The sequence below is a fragment of the Poeciliopsis prolifica genome, unplaced genomic scaffold (genome assembly GCF_027474105.1).
Source record: "Poeciliopsis prolifica strain line A6 unplaced genomic scaffold, Auburn_PproV2 SCAFFOLD014, whole genome shotgun sequence".
Lineage (NCBI taxonomy): Eukaryota > Metazoa > Chordata > Actinopteri > Cyprinodontiformes > Poeciliidae > Poeciliopsis > Poeciliopsis prolifica.
Window position 1 is genome coordinate 11,587,009 of NW_026562389.1, and position 25,055 is coordinate 11,612,063.

General features: G+C 40.0%; 1 protein-coding gene across 1 annotated transcript; it reads right to left on the reverse strand.

Moving 5' to 3' along the window:
- Positions 1–4,034: 4,034 nt before the first annotated feature.
- Positions 4,035–24,456, reverse strand: snx2 (sorting nexin 2). The gene is made up of 15 exons (XM_055039455.1): positions 24,272–24,456; positions 18,468–18,567; positions 17,695–17,855; positions 17,483–17,549; positions 16,665–16,708; positions 16,207–16,348; positions 15,927–16,005; positions 14,488–14,563; positions 12,198–12,311; positions 11,709–11,802; positions 11,234–11,439; positions 10,632–10,775; positions 6,618–6,698; positions 6,474–6,545; positions 4,035–6,175 (listed from the first exon to the last, which is right to left on the reverse strand). The coding sequence occupies exons 1-15, from the start codon at positions 24,371–24,373 to the stop codon at positions 6,125–6,127; spliced, it is 1,533 nt and encodes a 510-aa protein (XP_054895430.1). The 5' UTR covers positions 24,374–24,456; the 3' UTR covers positions 4,035–6,124.
- Between the last annotated feature and the right edge of the window lie 599 nt (positions 24,457–25,055).

A 25,055-nucleotide genomic window follows, 5' to 3' on the forward strand; every position in this document is an offset into this window, starting at 1 on the left:
TTTATGTTTCAGGTCCAGAATGAGCAAATTTACCGGAGACACAGAACAGAGGGACGAGGATCCTGTTCCAGAAAAACTTCTGATGAAATTAAAATAAAGACAAAAAAATTATTTTACTGTTTCAGTTTCACCAAACAAACTGAAATAAACCATCATTAAGCGTCATCTCTTTGTTCCCTCTAAACAAATTTATTTTACTTTAACTACAGAAGCCCAGAAAAGGCAACTTGCAAAACTGCACAACTTTAACGACAAGCGTTGTTTTAAACATGCCGAACCTGTAGGGGGCAGTGCAGCACAAAACCTGTCAGCCAATCAGATTGCTCCAAAACAAAACACTTCCTGTTAAGAATTAAATCTGGATCGTTTGTGCAGACAGACATCAGGTTGAACTACTTTTAAATATATTAGAATATTAAGTTCATAAAACAACTTTGATACCAAGTTTCTTCCTGTTAGGCCTGAATTATGTGGCTAAGCTTTCCGGGGGTTATTAACACTTTAATAATTTATTCATTTAAAACAGATTTTTGAGTTTTCTCAGTTACTTGAGTGGAAGAAAAAAAACAGAAAAAACTTGAATCATGAAACAAACATTTTTTACAGTGCAGGATGAGATGTGCCTACATGCTCATGATTCTGTTTACAACTGAAAATTGCTTTTGAATTTACACTTTTATGCAAATTATATTAAAAATAATTAAAAGCATGAAACTTTGGTTCATGCATTTGGGTATATTGTATTTGTTCCATGCAGGGAGGAGCTGAGAGCTTCCAGGCTGAGATCGGTTTATTCTCTCTGGTACTGAGCAGAACCTGCGAGTCTGAATCGGGTCCTGAACGGCCTTTTGAATGTCTGCTCCCGTGTTGTGCATGACAAACTGGTCCAATTCCAGGCGTGTCGGGACGCCGAGCTGATATTTGTCTTGCTGGTGTTGAAGATGTTTTGCCCCTTCCCTCCTCCTCCTCTGGTGTTTTTGTTTCTTTTTTTTTAGTTTTCCTGCAGATTTAAATCGGCTGGAGGCCCGCGGTCCGTTCCTGCTCTGACAGCGCAGAAATAATTACAGTTACAGATCGGCTTGTTGTTATATTAGCCCTCTTATCAGGCTGCAGAGGGGAGCAGTTGATCAAGCGAGGTCACTGTATCCTGACCACAGCACAACAGCTACACGGTTATTTGGAGATATGATAAATAAAAGCTGAAACAACACTCTTATCAGCCTCTGAGTGCTTTTTGCTTCATTCTCTCTGCTCTGTGGACGTGTCTCCAGAGAAAAGAGGGGAAAGTTAACAAAAACCTGCAACCATCTGGTGATTAACTCCTGAGCTAAAATAACAGATGATTTCTCTGCATAATTTTAAAGCTTCAAGCTGAGAAAGTGTGCTTTCAGCATGCATGCGAGGCTATTTATTTATTCCCCGACCCTGTCAGATAGCGTGTGAGGTTGTATAAATGTAGCCACATTATTCTAACAACGGGGTCGCAGACAGCAGCGCAGCAGAGAGCAGAGATAATAGATGCACCTACATTATCCTGAGGTGGCGGGGAAATTGAGAGGTGAGGAGGGTGAGCAGAAAAGATGTGCCTACATTATTAGAAAGCCAGATTGATAGTGACGGAGGTCGAGGCTGAGGGGGTAAAAATAAATACATCTACATTATTCTGGAGTCATGTGAGTACGGGAGGTTAGGCTGAGCGAGAAAAACAGATGCAGAGGCATTATTCTTTAGTCAAAGTGAAATTTTTAGAGGTGGAGGTGAAGCTGGAAAACTGTATGAACCATTACTCTTCGGTTAAAGTGATAGTGGGAGGTTAAGGATGCAGCTTTACCTGCTTTACTCAGAGGCTGAAGAGCCTGGAGGAGCCTGGAAGAGCCTGGAGGAGCCTGGAGGAGCCTGGAAGAGCCTGGAGGAGCCTGGAAGAGCCTGGAAGAGCCTGGAGGAGCCTGGAAGAGCCTGGAGGAGCCTGGAGGAGCCTGGAGGAGCCTGGAGGAGCCTGGAAGAGCCTGGAGGAGCCTGGAAGAGCCTGGAGGAGCCTGGAAGAGCCTGGAGGCTCCAGTCAGCGGCTGCTGGAGGAATCCCTGCAGGAACGAAAACAGAAATCAGTTCATTAATAACTCAGTTTATTGATACAGAACACATTCAAAACAAATGTTTGCTAAAAACAAAAATAGCAAAAATTAGGACTTTGTACTACTTAATTATAAACATTACTTATATATATATATCTTAATGTGTTTTTACACACACAGGTTGAGCATCTGCACTTATTGATTCCTAAATTAGCATCAATGCACATTTTGCAGATTATACTAGCTAGCTAGTACTTAATGCTGACTGCTAGCTAACTTCTGTTTAGCTAATGATGGATGAAGAAGAAAATGAACCAAAACACATTAATCATTTCATAGAAATTTATATTTTAAAGTACTGAAAGGGTTAAAGTTAAGAACTTAACTGTATCAAATATTTGTATAATTGATGCTAAATATTAAATGCTAGCTTGATAATGTCATTGTTTAAATAATTTTATCAGTAAAATTCATGCTACATAAATTAGCAACAGATACTACAACTAAAGGAACATGGGAAAATTATAATGCAATTTATATGTAGAAATTTTTTGATCAATTAAAAAAGTTGAACAAGAGAAGGAATGCAAAACACTTCAACTGGTCACAATAAGTAAACGACTGATTTTCAAATAATCATTTTGAATAGTCCAAAATAGTCTGCATGTTGAAATTCAGACTGACATGCAGCGTTAATAATAAATGTTGCTCAGGACGGTTTCAGTAAAGTCACACATGAATTGTGTTGTGCAGAAACCTTCAGCATGAATATGACAGCTAGTCAATGCAGCGACAGCCACAATGCAAACGACCACAGCGGCAACTTTCTGACAGCAGTTTGAGCTCAGATATGCAGAGCTGATGGGAAACCGGCTGACAGCCGCAGGAACCGCTTCACATTTTCACTGTCAGAGCCACAAGACAGAGGAGACACTGAGAGGGACAAAGAGACAAACTACAGTCAAATATTTACACACTGACGTCTTACTGTCACATTTATGAGGTTAAAACTTAATAAACTCCTCACAACTCCAGCTATTTGTATATTCATATCTTAATATTAAATAAATAAAATGATTAAAATGTTAATTTATTCCAGTTACTCAAATAAGTGAAGTTTTTATTGTATTTAAATTTAGCTTTGAGTTAGAAAAACACAGAGAACATTTATCAGTCAAAATTTAAAAAACAACTTATAATTAGATTATTCTGATCTAATACACCTGATTAATTAACCTGATCAGTTTGATCACCTGTAATAAACAAGCCTTCATGACTGGCTCCATTTTGAAAGCCCTTTATTAAAACCACTTTATTAAAACCACTTTATTGAACACTGGTGTCACTTTAAAAAAAAAACATTTGTACATCAGCAGCCATTTGGAAAACAGAAGTTTAACTTCTGAGTATTTATTTGTGTTAATTCATAATCAATTTAGTTTAAATCAATCAGAGCCTTTTGTGCTGCCATCATGTTATTAATAAATGTTTCAACCATCGAACCAATTATGTGATAATTAACGGCGCTAAAAACAGAAAACTTCATTATTAGAACTTTTGTTTGCTTTAAAACTTGTATCTCAAATATAACAAACAGTTTGCTGCACAAACGTTTGGCACCAATTTAATTTAATTAGAAGGAAATTAAGACTAAAATTCAAACGCTCACCTGTCGTTTCCGTTTCCTCTCCAGGGTGTTCGGGAAAATCCTTCCCCAGGAGTACGGACAATATTTATTGGTTCCGGGATAAAATTGTGGGCAACTTTCATAACTGCGCTTGGGTGTAAGGCTAAAACATAAAATATTTATAAACGAGATAATGTGTATATTTTTGTATTTATATTTTATTATAACGATGAAAGGTGGTAAACTAAAACTCACCAACGAAACAAGTTGACAGAAAATCTATCAACACTTAAAAGTGTGTTTTATTAAAGCTTTAAAGGTAAAACACAGTGAAATAAAGGATGAGATACATTCTTTATTGTAATTAAAGTCTTCAATCATCAGCTCAGCTGCACTGCAGGAATGTCACATCAAAAGATTCCCAAACAAATCAACAATTTCATCGTCTTTGAAAATACAAAAGAAAATCAGCAAAAACCTTCCAACCATTCAACGGTTAACAAGAATGCAAAAGATTTTTAAAAACTCATACAAATCAATAAATGTTGATATTTCAGATGAGCAGAGTTGGAAATATGCAGAAGATTAAATTATTCAAAATCAAAACTTCTTCCAGTTCTTCTTTCGGTTTAAACCAGTTAGAGATGAAAACACTTTCAGGTCAAACTGATTCTGGACGTTTTTCTGCAATGTGATTTAAAATCAATGAAAAAAATCAGAACAAACTGCAGAATTTGCTACAAAACATGTAAAACTGCAGCTTTCACAAAGATTCACAGACATAAAAAAACATCTTCAGTTTGATTCAGGGACGGACAAACGGTCAGCTGAGAAGTTCAAACTTTCAGGAAAATAACAGCTTCACCTTCACTTTCCCGGTTCATAAAGAACAGAAACTGCTTCTGTTCAGTCTGCAATTTAAAGATCATACAAAAAAAAAACATTTTTCGATTTTTGATTGAACAAAAATTGCTGCTTTTTATCCAGTCCAACCTGTTTCTCTTATATTTTTGTCTGAACACATTTTTAGAAATAAAAGACGCTCGTTTATTTTGGACACTTAAAAAGCCACATTTTGTAAATTTACCAGATGTTTCAGTTTTTTATCATGTAAATTGAGCCTTTTTTATTAAATCTGCAGCGAACAGAACCAGACTCTTCCAGTTTCGGGCTCAAACAAAAACGTTGCCTTCACTTTCGATCATACAGCAACAGAAACAAGGCTCTTATTATGAAAGGCTTAACAGGAAGTAATAGCAAAGAGGAATAACTTGATGATGATCTCTGATTGAAGAAGCTGTAATTGTTCCTCTGCTGATGGCAAAGGATTGTTTTTGAAAAAATGTTTAAAAAGCTTCATGTTCAATGCAGAGAATAAAGGTGGATTTTGGTTCTGGTTCTAAATGATATTCAGGATCGTTCTGAGTAACTTTTCCCACTAAAACAAGAAAAAAAGTGAAAAATTAGAAACCACCAATCAGAGAGCACTTCAGCTCATTGAAGTCCAGGGATTATGCGTCTCTTTGGGAAATCCTGAATCAAACTTCTCATCTCAACAAGGATCATGGGTAATGGAGTATTTTTCATTAACTACGGAAGCTCCTTGTTGCCAGAAAAGCAGAAAAATGTGACGAATTTTGAGAATATTTGAATCCGAAATACTGACTGTTCAACCTTCTAAGGTTTGCAGACGTTATGAATCACACAGCGCCATCTAGTGGCACAAACACTGAACAACGTCTCGCTGTTGGACTGCTGCCAAACCTCCATTTCAACATATTAGCATCTCAAGACATTTTTATTTGGAACCATGTTTGCATGGTTTTGACATCAGCTTGATAATTAATAATCTGACCTGATTGTTTAATTGACAGGGATAAAAAATAAAGTTAAAAATTAAAGCTTTGTTGTTTTTTGTATTTCTGCAAAATAAGCAAAAGATTTTAGCAAAGGTTTATTTTCTGCCGTCATTTCAATTTTCAAACATTTTCTACATTTTTAGACAAAAATGGGCTTCCATAAATCCAAAAGGAAATTTGTTTACTGAACACTTTTCTTCCTTTGGGTAATTTGAAATGGTCCTTTAATAGAACCGTCCCGATACAGCGCCCCCTGGTGTCAGATATTGGAATAAATCAATGAAAGCTTTGGATGTGTGAGATTAAAGCTCTGTGTTGTAAACTCGTGTTGCATTCACTGTCTGACAGAAATTACTGTTTATTTCACATTTTATAAGAATTTGGTTGTTTCCTGAATCATAAATCAATCGGTTCAAAAACCAAAACCAGAAACTGTGAACTTTGCTCTTTTAATTGCAAAAAGACACTTTGATTATGTGTCTCGCTCCTCATCTTTGCTTCAAACAGGAGGAGGGAGAGGAGAGGTGCATGATGGGTAGTGTAGTCTGTCCCTCTGGTGGCGGGCTCTATGAGATGGCCTTGGCTTCAGGGAGGAAGGCTTCCCAGTATTTAATGAGCTGCAGGCCAGGAAACAAACCATTGTGTTGCTTCTTCCATAAATAGATTCTCATTAAAGTTGCAGCAATAATTTAAAAAAATTTGACACAAAAGAAAAATTTACAACATCATATTAATTTCCTGTCTTATTTCAATTTTTGCTTTTTTAAATAAAAACAATTGTGATGTCAAAACTTTGATGAATAATAAAAATTATTTAATTTAAACTTCCACAAAAATGTATTTCAAACAAAAAATATTTTTTTAGTCACTTTAACTCTTAACAATGAAACTGAGGTTTAATATAAAATGTTTTACCTGCTGTTGTGTTTGAACCAGCGACTCCAGGTATTTAACAATGATCATTTTAAAGTCCTTTACTCTCTCTTTCTGCAGGGAAAACAAGGATGAATTAAAACTCGGAGCAGAAAGCGAAGGGTTGGGAATGAAGCCGACTCGTACCTCGAACCTGCTGACTTCCTTGCGGATGGTTTTGGAGATTTGCTCAAAGTCTCTCTCGCCCTGCTGGACTTTTCCCTCCAGCTGAAACACAGAAAGCAGAAAATATTCAGAGTTCCTGTTTTTATTTGTATTTAATACACACAGCCTGGTACAAATATGTCATTTCATTTTTTGTTGCCCCTGCATTATGGCGAAGAGACTTTTTAAAATTTTGAGTATGAAACTGTAAAATTATGAGAAAAAGTCATTTTAAAAAGAACAAATCTGAGCTGGAGGTATAAAGTGATCAGAGTCTCTGTGGTTCTTTTTCCTTATTAGTTACATAAATAATGTAAAACTTCACAAGATGCTCCTTTAATTTGAAAAAGTTTGGATTCAAGAATTATCATAAAATTACAACTTTGTTGCTATTATGAATTTATTCTCATTTAGTTTATGAACTGTTATTCGCTGCAGGGAACATATTTACTGCTCTTAACCTCTTGACATAACCTCACTGTAAGTAAATCTGGACTGGCCCTTTAAGTTCAGCTTCATTAATTGGAACATTTAAAAACTTCAGTGTAATTTCTTGATGCTGATTAAGTCACTTTTTGGCCTGAATAAAATCATTTCACTTCTGCTCCTGGACCAACGTTTCGCCCAACGACAAAGCAAGATTAGTGGGCGGGGTTTGATCAGGCCACTGAATTCAACCAATGAGAGCAGACTCGGATTTAAACCAGCAACCTCCTTAAACAGGAAGTATTTTCCTAATTAAGGTTTTAAAAGTCTAAAGCTTTTCATCTCTCGTCAGATGGATGGATGTGAAAACAGACACGACTACCAGCAAAAACATGTTGAACTAAATGAGGCAAATGAAGGCGCCAAGCAGGCAGCAGGCAGGCAGCACACGGACAGACAGAAACAGGCGGGGGCGGGGCCTACCTCCTCAATCTCCTGGTGGTGGGAAGGCATGGCAAGGAAAATGCAACAAAATTTAAGAGGCTGGAGAAAATAAAATCAGAGCTTCCAGAACCAAAGAGGAAGATCCAGAAAGATGAGCAAACAGCGAGGAAGAACGAAACCACTGAGGGAAAATTTGCAAACTTACAGAAAAATGTTGGTAAATTTCAGTCCTTTAGTGGAAATTATGAAAAATGATGAACTAAAACTTTAAAAGTTCAGAAAATGTCTGCAGCAGAAGAAGTTAATACTCTGAAATATTCCTCAGTTTTTGCTCCTAAGAATCTGAAACTTTTCTTTCTCAGTTTAAACAGGATTAAAGCTGAAAACAAACGTTTACAACAAGGAGAACATTTCTGCCAAAAAGTCTCAGAAATAAAAATTAAAAAAACCCTGAAAATTTCTGAGTTTTGGTTTTTAAATACTGCATTGATTGAGTTTAAGGTTCAAATGTATTGATTGACCAGTTTTAGGCACATCAGTGATTTTAAGCAGATTTTTGAGCAGCAGCAGTTTTCCAGATGACTGCAGTTCCTGTTTGGCGCCCACAGGGGGCAGTGTGGGTTAATGCTCCAGTTTACAGCGGAGGAGAAGATTGATGATGATTAGAAATAAACCCCTCAAAATGTTATTATTTCTTCTTAATTCAACCAAGAAAGGAAAATTACTTTGACAGAATTATTTATTATTTACTTTTGCATATTTTTGTAAATTTATGACTGAATTTTTTAAATCAAAATATGCAACTTTTTAATGTGTTGTCAGTTTCTGCATCGCAGCAGAAACTGTTCATTAATGTCAGAGTGAATTTGCTGATTATGCCGGGTTAAAGCTGAACCTGCAGGGTTTTCATTGTGTCTCGTTGCGTTTCCTCCAGGTTCTGCTCCCAGGTTTCCCTCCAGCTCCGGTTCCGATCAGCTGCAGGTTTCCAGCTGCAGCGGCGAGGAAAACTCGTTTTCCCGTCAGAAAAAGCCGCTGTGTGTTTTCTGCTGTCAGAGCCGAAGCCCGACTGCTGACAGGAAACTCCAAATAAATGTGGGTTGTAACTCTACTGCGATCGCTGCGCCTGCAGCCTCTGACAGACAGCACCCCCCCCCCCCCATGCTCCGACCCCCGACCTCGCTCCCCTCACCGAGTGTGTGTGTGAGTGTGTGTGCGTTGGGTTCTGACGGGTGAATTTGTGCGGTGACGGCTTCAACAGAAGCTCTAATAAAGTACTTTTCGACTCTCCTGTTTGTCGTTGTGAGTTGGGCTGAAGTCTGCAGACGGGAAGGAAAAGAAGTTTTCGGATGACTGAGCCGAGTTTCTCCTGGCTGCCGGACGAGATCCGCTTTGTTTCACTGGGAAAGGATTCAGCTGATCAGAGCAAAACGCTGCAGAGTCCAGGAAACAATGACGTCTGGCTCCATCAGAGCAGCTCCTAAATTATTAACGTGCATCAGGTTTCTTCACTCCAAAGATCAGATCAACATTCTGCCTCTTGTCAGAAAGACAAACTCAGCTTAGAGCAAACAAAGAGGAAAAACCAGGGGGAGAAACTGCACCAATGATAATTAGATGTAATGTTGCTTCGCACCGCCAGAGGGCGCTCCAGAATCTGCCACCTGGAGTTAAAGGTCCCTGATGAAGGGAAACACTGAGGAGCTTCCTGTTTCAGCCTGAGGTTTGAAAATTACCTACATGAACAGTTTTCATGTGGATGAAACACGAACAAAAAACAAAACGACCCGGAAACGATCCAGAGTGATCCAGAGTGATCCAGAATGATCCAGAGTGATCCAGCTGTGATCCAGAGTGATCCAGCTGTGATCCAGATGTGATCCAGAGTGATCCAGAGTGATCCAGATGTGATCCAGAGTGATCCAGCTGTGATCCAGATGTGATCCAGAGTGATCCAGATGTGATCCAGAGTGATCCAGAGTGATCCAGCTGTGATCCAGATGTGATCCAGAGTGATCCAGAGTGATCCAGCTGTGATCCAGAGTGATCCAGCTGTGATCCAGAGTGATCCAGCTGTGATCCAGAGTGATCCAGCTGTGATCCAGAGTGATCCAGATGTGATCCAGAGTGATCCAGCTGTGATCCAGTGATCCAGCTGTGATCCAGATGTGATCCAGTGATCCAGATGTGATCCAGAGTGATCCAGCTGTGATCCAGATGTGATCCAGAGTGATCCAGAGTGATCCAGCTGTGATCCAGAGTGATCCAGCTGTGATCCAGAGTGATCCAGCTGTGATCCAGAGTGATCCAGCTGTGATCCAGAGTGATCCAGCTGTGATCCAGAGTGATCGCTTGCAAAACTGTCGACACTTTCTGCCGTTCTTCGGATTAAATTCGATTAAATCAACGACATGATCTGTTGATTACTTTGATTTCAAAACTCCAGTTAAGGGCAAAGTATTCATTCGCTGCCAGATTCATGTTTCTTTTAACTGTTTCTTCTGACTTGAAGTGACGTTAAAGTTTTTGATCAATTCCTGATACGATTCTGAGAATCAGTGAAAATCTGGAGATCATCACCACATAGAAAATCCTGTCAGATTTTTTATATATTTACATTTCCTTTCAGAAAATGTGAATAAAAACAGATATTTTTGTTTTTTATGATTTGATAGATGTCTGTCTCATTTCCAGAAATAAACTTATTGTTAAAATTAAAATAACTTAATATCGAGATCTGCTGTATGAATAATTATGGGCTGTAAAAATCTGGAAAATCCACAAAATCTCAACTTCCTGTTAAAAGTTAAAATCTTTCCAGATCATAAAAAATCTCCAGAGTGATGTCAGAAGATGCTGAAACAAAGGTTGCCATGGTGATGACCAGTGTTTGATGGAAACCCACAGCATCACTTTTTCTCACCGAGCCGAAAAGTCTGAGAAAAAACATCTGAGAATAAATATCTGAAGCAAATCCAGGAAATTAAACGGTGATTGTATGAAAACCACAGCAGGGATGAAAATGAGTTGAGGCGAATATTTTTCTGATCCGTTTCAGGACGGTACCAGTAGAACCTGGACAGCTGGAACCACAGCTCTGTTCGGACCCGGTCGGTTCTGGACTCTCACCTCTTTGATCTCGTCTTTGGCCTGCTGCAGTTTGTCCGGTTTGTTGGTGAACTGCAGTTTGGCTTCGGCTTCCCGTTTCTTCTGCAGCAGCATCTGGCTGTCCTGCCACTTCTGCCACGTCTTCATGCGGTGGTCAAACACTCCCTGGACACAAACACGCTCACTTTCAGAATAAAAGCCACAGAAATTTAAAACACTTCCCCCTCAGGTTTTATTGGGATTTTCAATTCAAGGACCCAAATCTGGATCAAACTGGATATTTGTGAGAAACTTTTTCTCCCCAAACATTTTGGAACCATGCTAATTAGAAGAAGCTAATGCTAAAGAGCTAATAAGGACAAATGTAAATTGGAGCTTCATTATTCAAAAGAAAATGCAGCCATAAAAGCTGAAATATCTGCGCTAATTGACTGGCTATCAGATGGGATTTGCAAAATGGCTGCTCTGGAAGAGCCATTCATCGTCCTTGGCTCTGATTGGCTAAACCTCAAGAATGGAGATCAGGAAGATCATAGAATTGAGTTTTTGATGTCTGATGTGAAAACATAAAGAATCTAAGTGAGTCTTTAGATTTCCCTGCAGGATGTTTCCAGCGGTCGTACCTTGACGGCGCCGATCAGCCGGACGTAGTCGCCCAGTAACTCAGAGAACAGGTAGAGGTCGGCGTTGGCCTGGTCCTGGTGCAGCTGGTCGATCTTCTCCTCCACCTCGGCCAGCTGGGACAGAGCTCTGGACAGGGCCGTGTGGTCCTCGCTGTTCCCCAACATGGCCGCCGACTTGGCGAACTGCGCCGTGTTTACAGACAGCTCTGGAGGAAGAACGCAAAGTCTGATCCGTACGTCAGGACGACCTATCGACCTCGTAAAGTTCTAAATATTTCTGTTTTGATTTCCAACCAATTACAGCTAAAACTAAACTTTACTGATTTATTTCATAAAGACTCAAAAAGCTACCAGGTCATATTTTATTTTTTAGGACAAGCAACAACATCACAACAAATCTCTCAATATTGACGTTTTTAAACGCATAAAAGCCAAACTAGTTCATATGCTTTTATTTTGGTAACAGGAAGTGTACCTTTCCTGTGACAGACCAGCGACTCCACGCTGGCGTGAAGCTTCTTGAGCTGCAGGTCCAGATTCTCAAAGTGTTGCTGCTTTTCCTCGAACCACTGATGCAGAAACAAACAGAATCTGATGAAATTTCCTCCCAGTTTTCAGAACTGAATCCTGAGCAGAAGTTTTCAGCCACTGCTCTCCTTTAATGTTTAGTCTATTCTTCCTTCTATTTTAGTTTCTGCTGCCTCCTCTGTGCTTCTCCCTCATCTTTCCCTTCACATCTTTATATTCCTTCCATCTTTCTTCATTTGTCACAACTCACATTTTTCTTTTCCTATCTGATTCCTTCTTCCTGTTTCCCAGTAACTTTCCCTCCTGTCTCTTTAGCCTCTGAGTCGTCTCCATCTCTCCATCCGTCCTTTAACTTCCTTATTTACTCTCCACTCTGCATCCAGGCTCCTTTTCCTTCCTTTTCCCTCTCTGTTCATCCCTGTTTTCTTGCACTCACGGCGTCCGACTCGTTCATCTTGATGGTCATCTTGTTGACGGCGTCGGCGGCCTTGTTGACCATCCGCAGGATCCCGGCGCTGCTCAGAGCCTGGGTGTTGACGGCGCGCGGCAGCTGCAACACAAACTCAAACTTAATCCGTTTTCTGGTTATTTTGCTGATTTTTCTGAGGCTCTCGTTCTTTTATTTAATTATCATTTCCGTTTCTCTCTCCTGGAACGCTGCTGATGTTTTCTTGCTCCTAAATCAGCCACTTTATGTGCAGAGCAACTGTAGCCGCAGCAGAACCAATCAGATCAAGTGGGAAACAGGCTCATTTTTCTTCATTTTGGTAAAGTTTTACCTCTTCCCCTCCCGGCCGCTCAGATCTCATTTAGCCGGAGCGGCGGCGGCGGCGCAGAGGGGCGGCCGAGTCCCCGGGGCCTCGGTGAGGGAGGGACGGAGTAAAGTAGATCTAAATTGCGTCTCGTCCGCTCGTGTTTCATTAACCGGACCGGACGGAACGCCGCGCTCAGATCTGATGGATCTGTGACACGCAGCCATTTATCGGAGCCAGAACAATCCCGGCCGCAGTCAGGCGTCGGGTCGACAGGAACCAGGCCGGATCGGTCCGGCGACAGGACGACACGCTGCAGGCCATTAAGTGTGAGTGGAAATAAATCGGGAAACGTCGGCGGCTCTTAAAGCTGCGCTAGTTTTCACAGGATCTCTGGTTTGACCTTGTTGGGAAAAACAAAACAAAGACATCCGAGTTTTCAGCCTTTTTCAGAGCAAAGTGTTATTTATCTGCTTCTAAAAGTTAAACTCAACAAATACTGCAGTCAAATTTCACTGTACTGGTGAAGCTGATTATATTCGCTGAAGATAAAAAGCATTACGATGAAAGAAACAAAATAAATGATGGAATAAATTAATTTACTGCTGACAGCAGCAGTTGGAGGTTTTAGTACTTTTAAGCTCAAGGTTTTTAGGTATAAAGTAAAACCAGAGGCTGAGGGACGTTTGGTTCCACTTAATGATCCTCCTGCCCAAAACTCAGAGCAGGAAAATTTAATTTCATAATTTAGATTATCTGCCAGGTTTGAGTCGGGTTGAAAATGGATTATAATCCATCATCTGTCACAGTGGTTCAAGTTTGAATTAGAGAAAATAAGACATTCCAAAACTGAGCAACTAAAATGCAAAATGTTTGTGTATTAATTGGGCGAACATATAGATTATGGCCTCTAATCTAAACTCATTCATTTATTAAAATCAGCTTTTTTGCAGATAAACAATATGTTCTTAAGGGAGGATCTTTATGTTTCTGAAGAATTATTTTTAAGTTTTCATGTAAATTTTCCTAATTCTGTTATTATGAGCCTGAAACCTTCTCAGTGCTGCCCTCTATGGGTTGAACAGTGGCTACTGCAGGTGGATTTTCCTATCGGTTCTGACAGTCGACTAGTTAATGTCCATAAAAGTCTCTTATAAGAAAGAACAAAGTTGATTTTTTGCTAGTTGCTTTTTTTCTTTTTTAGAGTATCTAGCAAATCCGACAAGTTGCTAAAAATAGCAACAAAATGATGAAGTTGGCAGCATCACAGCTTTAAGTTTGTCCTGATCACAGCCCCGGTGAAACCAAAAGTTCAACTTTAAATGTCAGGAAAGGATGTTCAGCAGAAATCTGCAACCTGCAGGGCTAAAAATGACAAAAAACACAATAAATCTTTTTAAACACAATAACAAATATCGGTCTTAGAGGTTTTTTCATAAAACCGGACAGCATGATACTAAAAGTAGCAGTAATATATTTTAACCTACAGTAGGAGGAGAAAGCTCTGGCCAATAAATGCTGGTTTCATTGGACCATCTAAATCCTGACCCAGGATTCTGACTGTTTGTTTTAAAAGTTCCTGAAATGATGAACCAAACAACCCGAACCCTCCTGCATCACTGAGGGATTTTATTACCCATATTTTGTTTTGGATTGGCAGTTATTCAGCTTCCTGGGGACAGATTTCCCTCTGTAGGAGGACAGGAGCACAAATGATGACGTTTTATTACCAAGTAAAGATGGTTTTGGGTAAAATCAAACAAAATGTGTGTTTTCAATTTGGAGGTAAAGCAACAAACTTCCAATTTGGAGCTCAGACAGCAGCAGTTTGCAGGTGTTGATTTTCTGCAGTGAAGCACAACCAGCAGCAGTTTCCAAGTATTGATGCTGCTCTTTGTCTTTTTTATTAAAAGGGGCTCCAGATGAGGCAGAAATGTGGCGATAATGAGCGCGCTGCGAAAGCGTCTGATTTACCTCGGTGCTCTCCAGGAACTGCAGGACGTCAGGATCCTTCAGCAGGATGGGATGTTTGACTGTCCTCATCAGATACCTGGAGCAGGGAGGAAACACTGATCAGAAGAGGAAGAGCAGCGTTTACTCCATCTGGGTTGTGATGCAGGGCAGCTTCCTGTTTGCTCCACTGCTGCCAAGCATCCAACTTTACTTTTCAGCCATTTTCAGCTGCGTGAAGCTGGGAAACCAATAATGAGACACAAACAAGGTCACAAAATCATAAATATTCAGTTTATGACAAAAAAGAAAAATGTGTTTCCTAAATTTCCCGAGTGAGGATGTTTGTCCTCCTCATTAAGCGTTTCTGAGTGTTTGTCCATCAGCATGTAGTTCTGTCTCTCTGAGCAACATCAGCTGTCTCCGCTGACCTTCCTGCCAGTCACACGGCGTCAATAAAGGGCAGCAGAATGTCAACGCCGACCCGCCTCCTCAGTATTCGACATGCAAACAGGATGTGTGTTGTGATAATGATGGATCTAATATTTGTAGTTTAACCTTTCAGCCTTTACTGTTCTGATCTCATTGAACTTTAATACGCAGACATACAATGGCAGCATTTTTCACCTTTCTGGACAGTTTAGGTTAAAACTCAGTTTTTTATTTACACGGAAAGTATTCATGTTTTCTGCATAAGTTATAAATAAAATGTTTTCATTCAGAATATCAGCTGTGTCTGATTTCTAACAAAATAGAAATTAGTGATTGGCTGCTGATCACTTCTAGATTTGTTAAAATTGCTAATTTTGTTAGCAGCAACTATTGCTGACAAAATTAATTTAATAATGATTAGATGATGTATGTGAGGTTAGCAGCAGTTAGCCTGTTAGCACTGTTAGCAGTTAGCCTGTTAGCACTGCTGGCAAAGCGACGGTAATTAACACAATTAGCTGCTAACAAATGACTGTCAGCTGTAAACCTACTGATTTTGTCTGAGGTGCTAATTTTAAATCAAAGGAACATTTTCTGTTTCTGAATTACCAGCGTCCACAACGAGCATCTGTTAGCAAATTACCAGTAGTTCAGTGATCAGTGTTGTTATTGGGTCGTAGCAGCGCTCACCAAAATCATCTCTAGATATTAGAACTGTTAGTGTAATTAATGCTAGTAGCAGTTAAACAATTAACAGAACAAAATGTTCATAGTGCATCTCTATTTTTTAAACCGTAATTCTTTGCACTACATATTTCAAAGCCAGAGTTGTGCAGCTTTACTAAATAAAATATCAGGATTATGTTGAACAACTGATGGAAATATGTTTAGTTTTTGAAGCTTCTTTATTACTTCATAACCAAATTATTAAAATAAATATAGCAGCAGATATCACTTTTAAAATGAGTAACAAATTTAAAATAAAAACGGTTTTATAATGAACTGCATGTGTTTGTTGCTCCTCTTTGTACCTCTCTAGTGCGGATCTCCTTTTCTCCACAAACTCGTTGGATGACTGATCCTCCTTCCCAACCTTCACTTTGGTCATCCCTGCAGAAAAGAACAAATATTTAAGATATTTAACAATATTTATGTAAGAGAAAACTTTAAAAACTTCCCAACATTCTGACTGTCCAGTAAATTATTGAGAACTGCTTGTCAGGGATCAGAAATCCTCCACCAGTTTTGATGCAAAGCTGATAATCTCTGTGACTAAAAGCTCAGAACTGTCATGGTTCCAGTTCAGCTTACCCACAATGCTTTTCTCCGGTGCCGGGGGAACGATGTACCCTATGTGCAGGTACTTGGAGGCCAGTTTACTGTGCAGACCCAGAAAATCACTGAAACGCCTTTTAACTGCGAAGTCTCTCTGCTTAAACAGAGACATGGAGGTCTGGGAGCGACAGACACAGAAATGATTTTAAAAGCTTTTAAAATCATTTAGGCAGTTGGTTCTGTGACGGAGCCAACCACAGAACATCATGGAGGTCTGGAAACATGTTCACTGAGCTAAGCAGTGGAGATTTGCAGAGAGAAGTTATCAAAACGCATCTTTTTGATCAAAGCTTTCCTAAAATAAACCGTCGTCTAACAGAGTGATGCAGGCTAAAAATAAAACATTAGTAGGTAAAAATATGTCATCAAGGAGCATTTTTCTGCACCGAGGCTCTGATTTGACCTGGAGAAGGGATCATGTTGAAGGAACTCACCTTCGTTGTCACCTTGTAGGCCATGTATGCGTTCATACCGTCACCTGAAACACAGACACCAGCTTGAACGGCTCTGCTTGTTTCATGACACGATGCTTTAAAACAGAAACTGATGAATAGAATAACCGGCGCTTGAAGGAAGAATAGAGTTCAGTTAACAGGTTAAGCTGAATATTAAGCGTTTATTTGCTGCTGCTGATTTAATGTTTAAACTCATTAAATCAGCAGGACCAAGTTGAGTGTTAGTGAACATATAAAAACTCCAGTTCAACACATCTTAAGGCTTTTATGAAGGAAATTTAACATGCGTTTCATGACAGAAATGTACTGAGTGTGTCATGGATTTGAACCAACACACACTGAAAAAGCTAGCAAGCAAGGTTGCATCAGCAGCTGGTCACAAAACAAAACATCTGTGTGTGACTCAACATTTGGCAAGACAAAAAAATTCCCACAATTAAAAGAAATTTTATAAAATACATGATTATATGAGATTAAATAGTCATGTTACAACAAAATCCAAGAAATTTGATTAATATATTGAAGGAAACGTTACTTTTTCATGAGTATGAAACGTTAAGGCATTAATTTTAGATCCAGAAATTTAAACTTTGCAAGATGTGTGAACAAACGTGTAGGATGTGTGAACAAACAATGAAGCTTTTGCTGCTCTGTGGGAAATGTAACTGCAGTGACACGTGGAACCTCCAGGTGGCTCCACTGCATCAACGCGCTTGTTCTGCCCAACTCCTTGTTTCATCTCTTAATGTTTGGACATGCCGAGTTATTTCAGAAACACTTCATCAGCGAGAACCCACCAATTTTCTCAGGATCTGACACCGATATGTGGATGTCGAACGAATCTCCACCGTCTTCCTCTTCAATCTACAGGAAACAGAAATAAAATACCTTCAGTTTTTATATGAAACTTTTATTGTAAGCTTTTCATATTTAAAGTAAAACACTGTGTGTGTGTGTGTGTGTGTGTGTGTGTGTGTGTGTGTGTGTGTGTGTGTGTGTGTGTGATTACTTCGTCAAAGGAGGAGTGTGTGAACATGTCGTCATGCGTGTGGCCAATGCGAGGCGTTATCACGGAGGTTGGGGGCGTGATGGGAGTGATGGCGGGCGACGGGCCGTCAGACAGCAAGACGTCTCTCTCTGGACTGTCCAACGACACTTCCTCTGTAGCCTCTACACACACACACACACACACACACACACACACACACACACACACACACACACACACACACACTGATCACTTGGTCATTTCCCTATTTAAAAGAAAAACAGCAGCTCTCATTGACAACATGGCTCATAAATATCCCATGATATTTTTATTATCCACTTTTTTTTTTATCAGAGTAAGAAATTAAATGGGATGAAATTCAGATGGTATCATAACCTTGAACAAACCATCCAATACAATAACAATGTGTTAAAATATTGTATTAACATCATTAACAGTAATGATGTATAATGTAAGTTCTGAATACAGAAACTACAAATAATTTTACTTAAGAATAACTTTTCTTCAATGTTGGTGACGAGACAAAATGAAAAAAAAACTAAAACTGTTCAATGTTTCCTTCTGCTGCCTACAGGGGGCGCCACAGCAGATAGTGGCGCCCCCTGATAGTGGCGATAGTGGCGCCCCCTGATAGTGGCGATCATTTCGCTATATTCCACCTCTTCTTCTTCTTCTGTCTCTTGGTCACTGACCTTCACTGGAAACCCTCCAGACTTTGAGCAAAGATAAACTAAAATAACCTATTTGTTGTTATTTTTATCCTGTGTTCGTACCTGCGAACAGATCCTCGTTGTCATCATCAAAAAACGAGTCCAGCTTGGGTCCGTTTGCGTTGGTGCTGACGTCCACAGCAGACAGACTGGCTGCTTGTGACTAAACACACAGACACAGAGACTTAAAGCAACTTAAAAACCAAACGAACATGCCGGGCTCTTTACCTCAGAGCTGAACTGAAACCCAAACCCAGGATCTCTGAAATAATCCCAGAAACTATTTACTAGTTTGGTTTGTGCTTTTTAAACTCGTCTGATTTGGATGAAAATAAAGGTAAAAATGTTCATGATGAGATTTTCAGAACAAGTGAAGTTAACTTCTTTATAAACAGCATTACTAAAAACCCTTTTATTCAATTTTAAACCCTAATTGTAATGGAAACATTTCATCAAACTGCAGAGATTAGAACTGATCAACATTTTCTATAATCATATTTTTAAGCTTAAACAGGAAGTTTCATTTCGTTCCATTTTCTGTCATTTCCCTAAACTCCAGAAGAAGGAAAGTTTCCCTGATGACTGTAATAATTGGGGAAAATGAAACAGTAGTTTTTAGCAGCGCAGTATTAATATTGATCCTCCATGTCAAACAGTCTGTTTGTTCTCAAGCAGCTGATGGATCTTAGTTGAAGATCCATCTTCAGACAACAAACCAAAGCAGTTAATGACTCCATGTGGTCATAATGTTTCTTTACTAAATCAGAGGCAGCAAGGTTTTCAACACAGGTCAAATTAGGTGTTTATGAGCATTAAATGGTAGAAATGTGATGTGAATCCCTGGAGTTCGAGTCGTTGATGCGGTTTCCTCCTGAAGGAGCAGGAAGAAGCTGCAGCCGATTCTCAGAGCAGGCGAAGTTCAGAACATGACCGAACACAGGAGAGCGAGACAGTCAGACAGAAACACCTTCAATTCTCATTTATTCACACAGATACACGCACTCGCATCAGTCACAGCTAAAACATCATCCAGGCTTCATCACCCAGAAAACCAGCGTTAGTGCAGGAGGAGAATCTGATTTATTCCTCATACAACATGAGGACCTCATGAGAAAACATGAGAAAACTTCTTCCTGCTCTGCAGTGAGCAGCAGAGAAGAAGCTGATAAACCTTCCCATCGTGTGTCATCCATCCTGCTGACACTCGGAGCGCTGCGGCTCCTAGGGAGGTGAAAAGGATCTGTAAGCAGATCCAAGTGAGCCTGTTTTCCACTCGGTGAGAGAGATATGAGGAGACGAAGCCTCAGTTTGGAGTTTAATCTGAAGCAGCTGATGGATGAGATGCTGCAGGAAGCTGCAGCTTTCTGACTAACCATGAGAAATCCTCCAGCTGCAGCAGATCCAGAACCTGCTGCAGCTGGTTCTGACTAAAGCCAGGAAGATGGAGCACACCACCCAGTTCTACACCTCCCAGTTCTACACCACCCAGTTCTACATCACCCAGTTCTAGTTCTACACCACCTAGTTCTAGTTCTACACCACCCAGTTCTAGTTCTACACCACCTAGTTCTAGTTCTACACCACCCAGTTCTACAGGGCTTCACTGAGACTTTAAACTCCTGCTGGTACTTTAGAAATTGATGCTGTTGTTGGATCAACCTGCTGGTTCTGGTTCTTCTCTCCACCCAGAACCAAACATGGAGAAGCAGCAATCAGCTTCTATGAACAGCCAACAAACTTCCAGAAAACTGAAAAACAGCTGAAACACAGAGTTCCTTTAAACCAGGGCTAAAATCCCGTCTGTTGAGTTGCTTTTGAAACCTAAATGAAACTTTGAGCAGGATATCTGATCCGTACTGGTGACTTTGATAATGGCACTCCTTTTTGTTTTTACTGGTTTTTCAGTTGGTGACTGTGTTGTGTTTTTATAACTTTTTTATTTCCATGTTTTTATGATGTGAAGCACTTTGAACTGCCCTGTTGCTGAAATGTATCAGACTAATGAACTTGACTGATCGATAAAAACAAGATTCGAGTGAAAACCTAAATCCATGCATCTCACAGTCAGAACGGGACATTTTTCATTTTCCTCCAACAGTTTTCTAATTTCTACTAGTAAATGCTGAACTTGCAGAATGCATGAATTCATTTGCTCCTTGTTTGTGTGTTTAGATGTGTTGCTTTGCAGAAACTGCAACAGATTCCAGCTCAGTAGCATTTTTAAGACTAATGTAAAAACATTATTTTATTTCCAATTTAATTTTGCTAGTTAACAGAAAAATATTCCCAGATTTATTTTATGCCATAAAAAGCTTATAAATGAAGTCAAACTGCAGCAGTTAACAGTTACTAAACCACAGAGTGACACAACTCTCCTGCTGAGTCAGTGCAGGACCAACATGCTGCGTCCTTCGCCTGAACCCAGCAACGCTCCTGCGATGCAGCTGAAACTAAACTGCAGCATCGTTTTTCGTGCTGCTGCAGATGGCAGACGTGTTGCTGGGTGTGTCTGGCAGCAGGTGGAGGTTTCTCAGGTCAGATTAAAAACATCAAGCCTGGAGAGGCAGAAACGGAACCGGCCTCACAGCTGGAGTCCAGGAAGAGCAAAGGAAGGACAAGACGGACAGATTAGCTGACAGGACATAAAAGAGGAGAGGATGAACGACTGAGGATGATAATGAGTGATGATAACGGTCGACTTCCTCACTTCTTACTCAGCAATGCGAGAAGGAAACACAGGAGGAAACGTCACGTTAAAAGCAGAATAAGAATGAAAATGAGTGAAATCATTGAGAAACAAACTGATGAAGCAAGAAACACAAAAACTGATCTGAAGGTTCAAACAAATTAGAAAATAAACATTTTATATCATCTAAAACAGAATCTGTTGTAATCTGGGTCCTGAAGTTCAGAGATAGTGACATAATATTATTTATTATTATTTTCATCAACTTTTTGTTTTTGGTGAAACACCTGTTTCAAAAAGAGCTTTATAAACAAATCTGACATTGATAAAACTTCACAATAAACTATATATTTAAATTCATTTTGAGCTCAAATTATAAATGTTTAGTTGCAGTCCTAATTTTTTTGACTAAGGCTGCAATTATTTTGCCAATTGATTGTTCTAATGATTAATCAAGTACTCAAATAAAAATTATTTAAAATTACCTAATCTTATTTTATACAATATCAAAAATGTAAAAATGCAAAATAAACAATTCAAATCCTTTTTTTAAATAAGAATTGATTTTGCGTAAAATGTAATAAAGCAACTGAAGCATCTGCAGCTAAAAAAACACTAAATAAATACTGAAATGACTTAACATGAATACAGTGAAGGCTTGTGCTGCACAAAAATAGCTTGTACCTTTTCAGCAACATATAGAACTTATTTCAAATAAATAATTCTTAAATACTGATTATTTCTCATTACACACCAGACAAGGGAAAAATTTCATGTTATAAATGTTCCTATAATAAAGCAAAACATTTTCTGTGCTTCATATTTGCAGCAATTCTTAATCCAATAAGAACCCAGCTGAACAGGAGGAAACAGGAGGAAACAGGAGCTAACAGGAGGAAACAGGAGCTAACAGGAGGAAACAGGAGCTAACAGGAGGAAACAGGAAGTAACAGGAGCTAACAGGAGCTAACAGGAGGTAACAGGAGCTAACAGGAGGAAACAGGAGGTAAACAGGAGCTAACAGGAGCTAACAGGAGGTAACAGGAGCTAACAGGAGGAAACAGGAGGAAACAGGAGCTAACAGGAGCTAACAGGAGGTAACAGGAGCTAACAGGAGGAAACAGGAGGTAACAGGAGCTAACAGGAGCTAACAGGAGGTAACAGGAGCTAACAGGAGCTAACAGGAGGTAACAGGAGCTAACAGGAAGTAACAGGAGCTAACAGGAGCTAACAGGAGGTAACAGGAGGTAACAGGAGGAAACAGGAGGAAACAGGAGCTAACAGGAGGAATCACAGGTTAATCAGAAATGGACCTGAACCCGGTCCATCTTAAAGGGAATAAAATGTCCTTCATCCATTTAATGAGGCTTTGTGAAGTAGCGACACTATAAACACACACACACACACACACACACACACACACACACACACACACACACACATCATTGAATAGCTGCTGTAAAACTTGAGGAAGACAATCATCACCAGTAATGAAATCCAAAGTGCTGACAGGACAAAAGAGGACAACCAGCCTCTATCTGTGTGTGTGTGTGTGTGTGTGTGTGTGTGTGTGTGTGTGTGTGTGTGTGTGTGTGTGTGTGTGTGTGTGTGTGTGTGTGTGTGTATATAAAATGCTGCATGCTGTGTGGTTTGTTTCTGAACTGGCATTAAGTCCTGATAACCCATTTCTGCTCCTGATTCATTTGTTTGTCACCGTTTGTGTTTCTGCAGCAATAAAGTTTTATCCAAACCTCTGCAGGAGCCGCGGTTCCTGTTCAGGACACGGAGCATCATGTCAACTGGACCAAACCTCAGAGGACTGGTTCTGATGTGTTGAATCCTTTCCATGCAGGATTAAAGCAGATCTGAAGGATAAAATGGGTCCAACCGCCCAGGAAGGCGACCCGGTCCAGCCTAACCCTGACCCTAACCCCTAACCCTTCCCCTAACCCCACTTCTTACCCTAACCCTGTCGGGATCACAAATTTTCCTGGACGATAAATAGCTCCAGTAATTGATGTGATCATCCATAATGTTGTCATTTTGACACCTTTCTTGAGTCACCTATTGGAAACTCAGAAACGTTGCTGAATCGACTGTTTTGTATCTAAACAGCAAAAAAAAATATTTTTAAAAAAGTGTTTAATTCAGAAACTAGACAGGAAAAAAGTCCAAACTGTTAGAAATAAAACCAAAGCTGGACCTCCAGCTGCTTCTGCTCAGCTCAGGTTCTGAAAGTCCAATTCAAGCATTTCTGAACCACCAGGTGAATCTATAAACTTGCTCTCCTAAACATAACAGCAAGTTTGTGATTTCACTTCTTCATCCCATAAAGCTGAAGGGTCATAAACCCTGTTGCTGTTGGTTTCTTCATGCTGACCTCACAGAGCAGCACAAAGCTCATCCAGCTTCACTTCAGAGGAGATTTGACTTTAAAAACATCAAATTCAAACATCTTCAAGCAACAAGAAGAATCCTCTCCCCAGGAGAAACACGGTTCCTCTCTGAAGCAGCAGGAAACTCCAGCCTTCAGAGGCTGATGATATTTTTATAATTATTGTTTATAGTGTGACGAAGATGTTCAGAACCCAAACCAAACCCAGATCAGCCACGTTATCGCTCAACGGTCCCTCAGATAGAAAGGCAACATCCTTCAACTTTCCCTCAGAAACAGCCAAGCTTTGGTTTATTCATGGGCCAAAAGTCAAAGATTATAACTTTCAACAGCAGCGCTGTCATTTACACACCAGCTTCAGCTTCAAGGTTTTATTTTCTTTCTGACTGTTAAACTCGTGTCTTTATTCTTTAATGTTATTTGTCTTTCATTATTGTTGGAAATAAAAACCAGGTTTCAGAACAGCAGAATGCTACATTTTAGCTGTTTCTTTTTTCCTTGCCTCCCCTGAAGGCACCACCACGCTCACCTGTGTGACCGTCACCTGACCAGCGCGTTTATTCGCAGGGCGTTTTGACCCTAATGGGCTCCTGTACGTGTGGCAGCGAAGGCCACTTTTGGAGATAAAATCCCGTTTCTCCTCTAGAACGGATCGGAACCAGAACTCCTTCATCCAGCCTGGATTTCAGCGGAGTTTCCTCTGCTGTCAGCCGGAGCCATCACGCCCTGCCCTCGGCCTCCCCTCCATCGCCCCGCCGCCTCCCGCCCGCCTCCCTCCCGTCTCACCTCCGGGGTGGCGGCGCTCGGTTCCGGGAACAGGTCCTCCCCGTCCTCCACCTCATGGAAGTCGGTTCGGTCCGGTGGAGGGTCCCGGGCTGTGTCCGCCATGTCTCTGCTGCGAACGGAGATCCAAACACCGAGGAGCTGATGGGAAAGAGGAGGAGCAGGAGTCAGGAGGTTCTCCTCCTGCGTCATGTGACTGTCCTGCTGGGAACCAGAGAGGAGTGGGAAAACGAAGATGGCTCACTCTGATCTAACTTTCATTTCATTCTTAGCAAATGAACAATGGTACAGAAGTAAAGCCAAGTGCATATAATAAAGGGTTTGTCACAACATCTAAATAAAGATGAATGAGAAGCAAATTTTCTGATTATTTAAATCCAAAATTTTAACAGAAATAATATGTTTTAAATTTGTTTCTTTCTAAATTATTACATCATTTATTTCATCCAAAGAAATGGGTGAACTGTTAAAGAGCACTATTTACAACTATGACATTATAATGTTCTTTCCAACTTTTTCTGTAAGGAGACTTTGCAAATGTGACCAAATTATTACAGAATGAGAACATTGAATGTTCCTTAATTAAATGTTCAGCACTTTCTCCCTGTCACTGATAGGAAGAGTGAAATCAGAATCAGCTTTTCTCACCACGCTGGTGAACCCAAGCAAGGTTCATTCTGCTTTGAGCTCAGTGTAAAGATGTTTACAATATAAACATGTACAGATATAAAAATATTACATTTTGTTCATCTTGTAAACATATGCATATATGCTGTGTTTTGTAGAA

Coding starts and splice junctions, on each gene's coding strand:
- snx2 (XM_055039455.1), bottom strand. CDS start 24,373: ATGGCGGACACAGCCCGGGACCCTCCACCGGACCGAACCGACTTCCAT. Junction 16,349..16,664: donor CCTACAAGGTGACAACGAAG/GTGAGTTCCTTC, acceptor TGTCGCTCCCAG/ACCTCCATGTCTCTGTTTAA. Junction 6,176..6,473: donor TGGTTCAAACACAACAGCAG/GTAAAACATTTT, acceptor CCTGGCCTGCAG/CTCATTAAATACTGGGAAGC.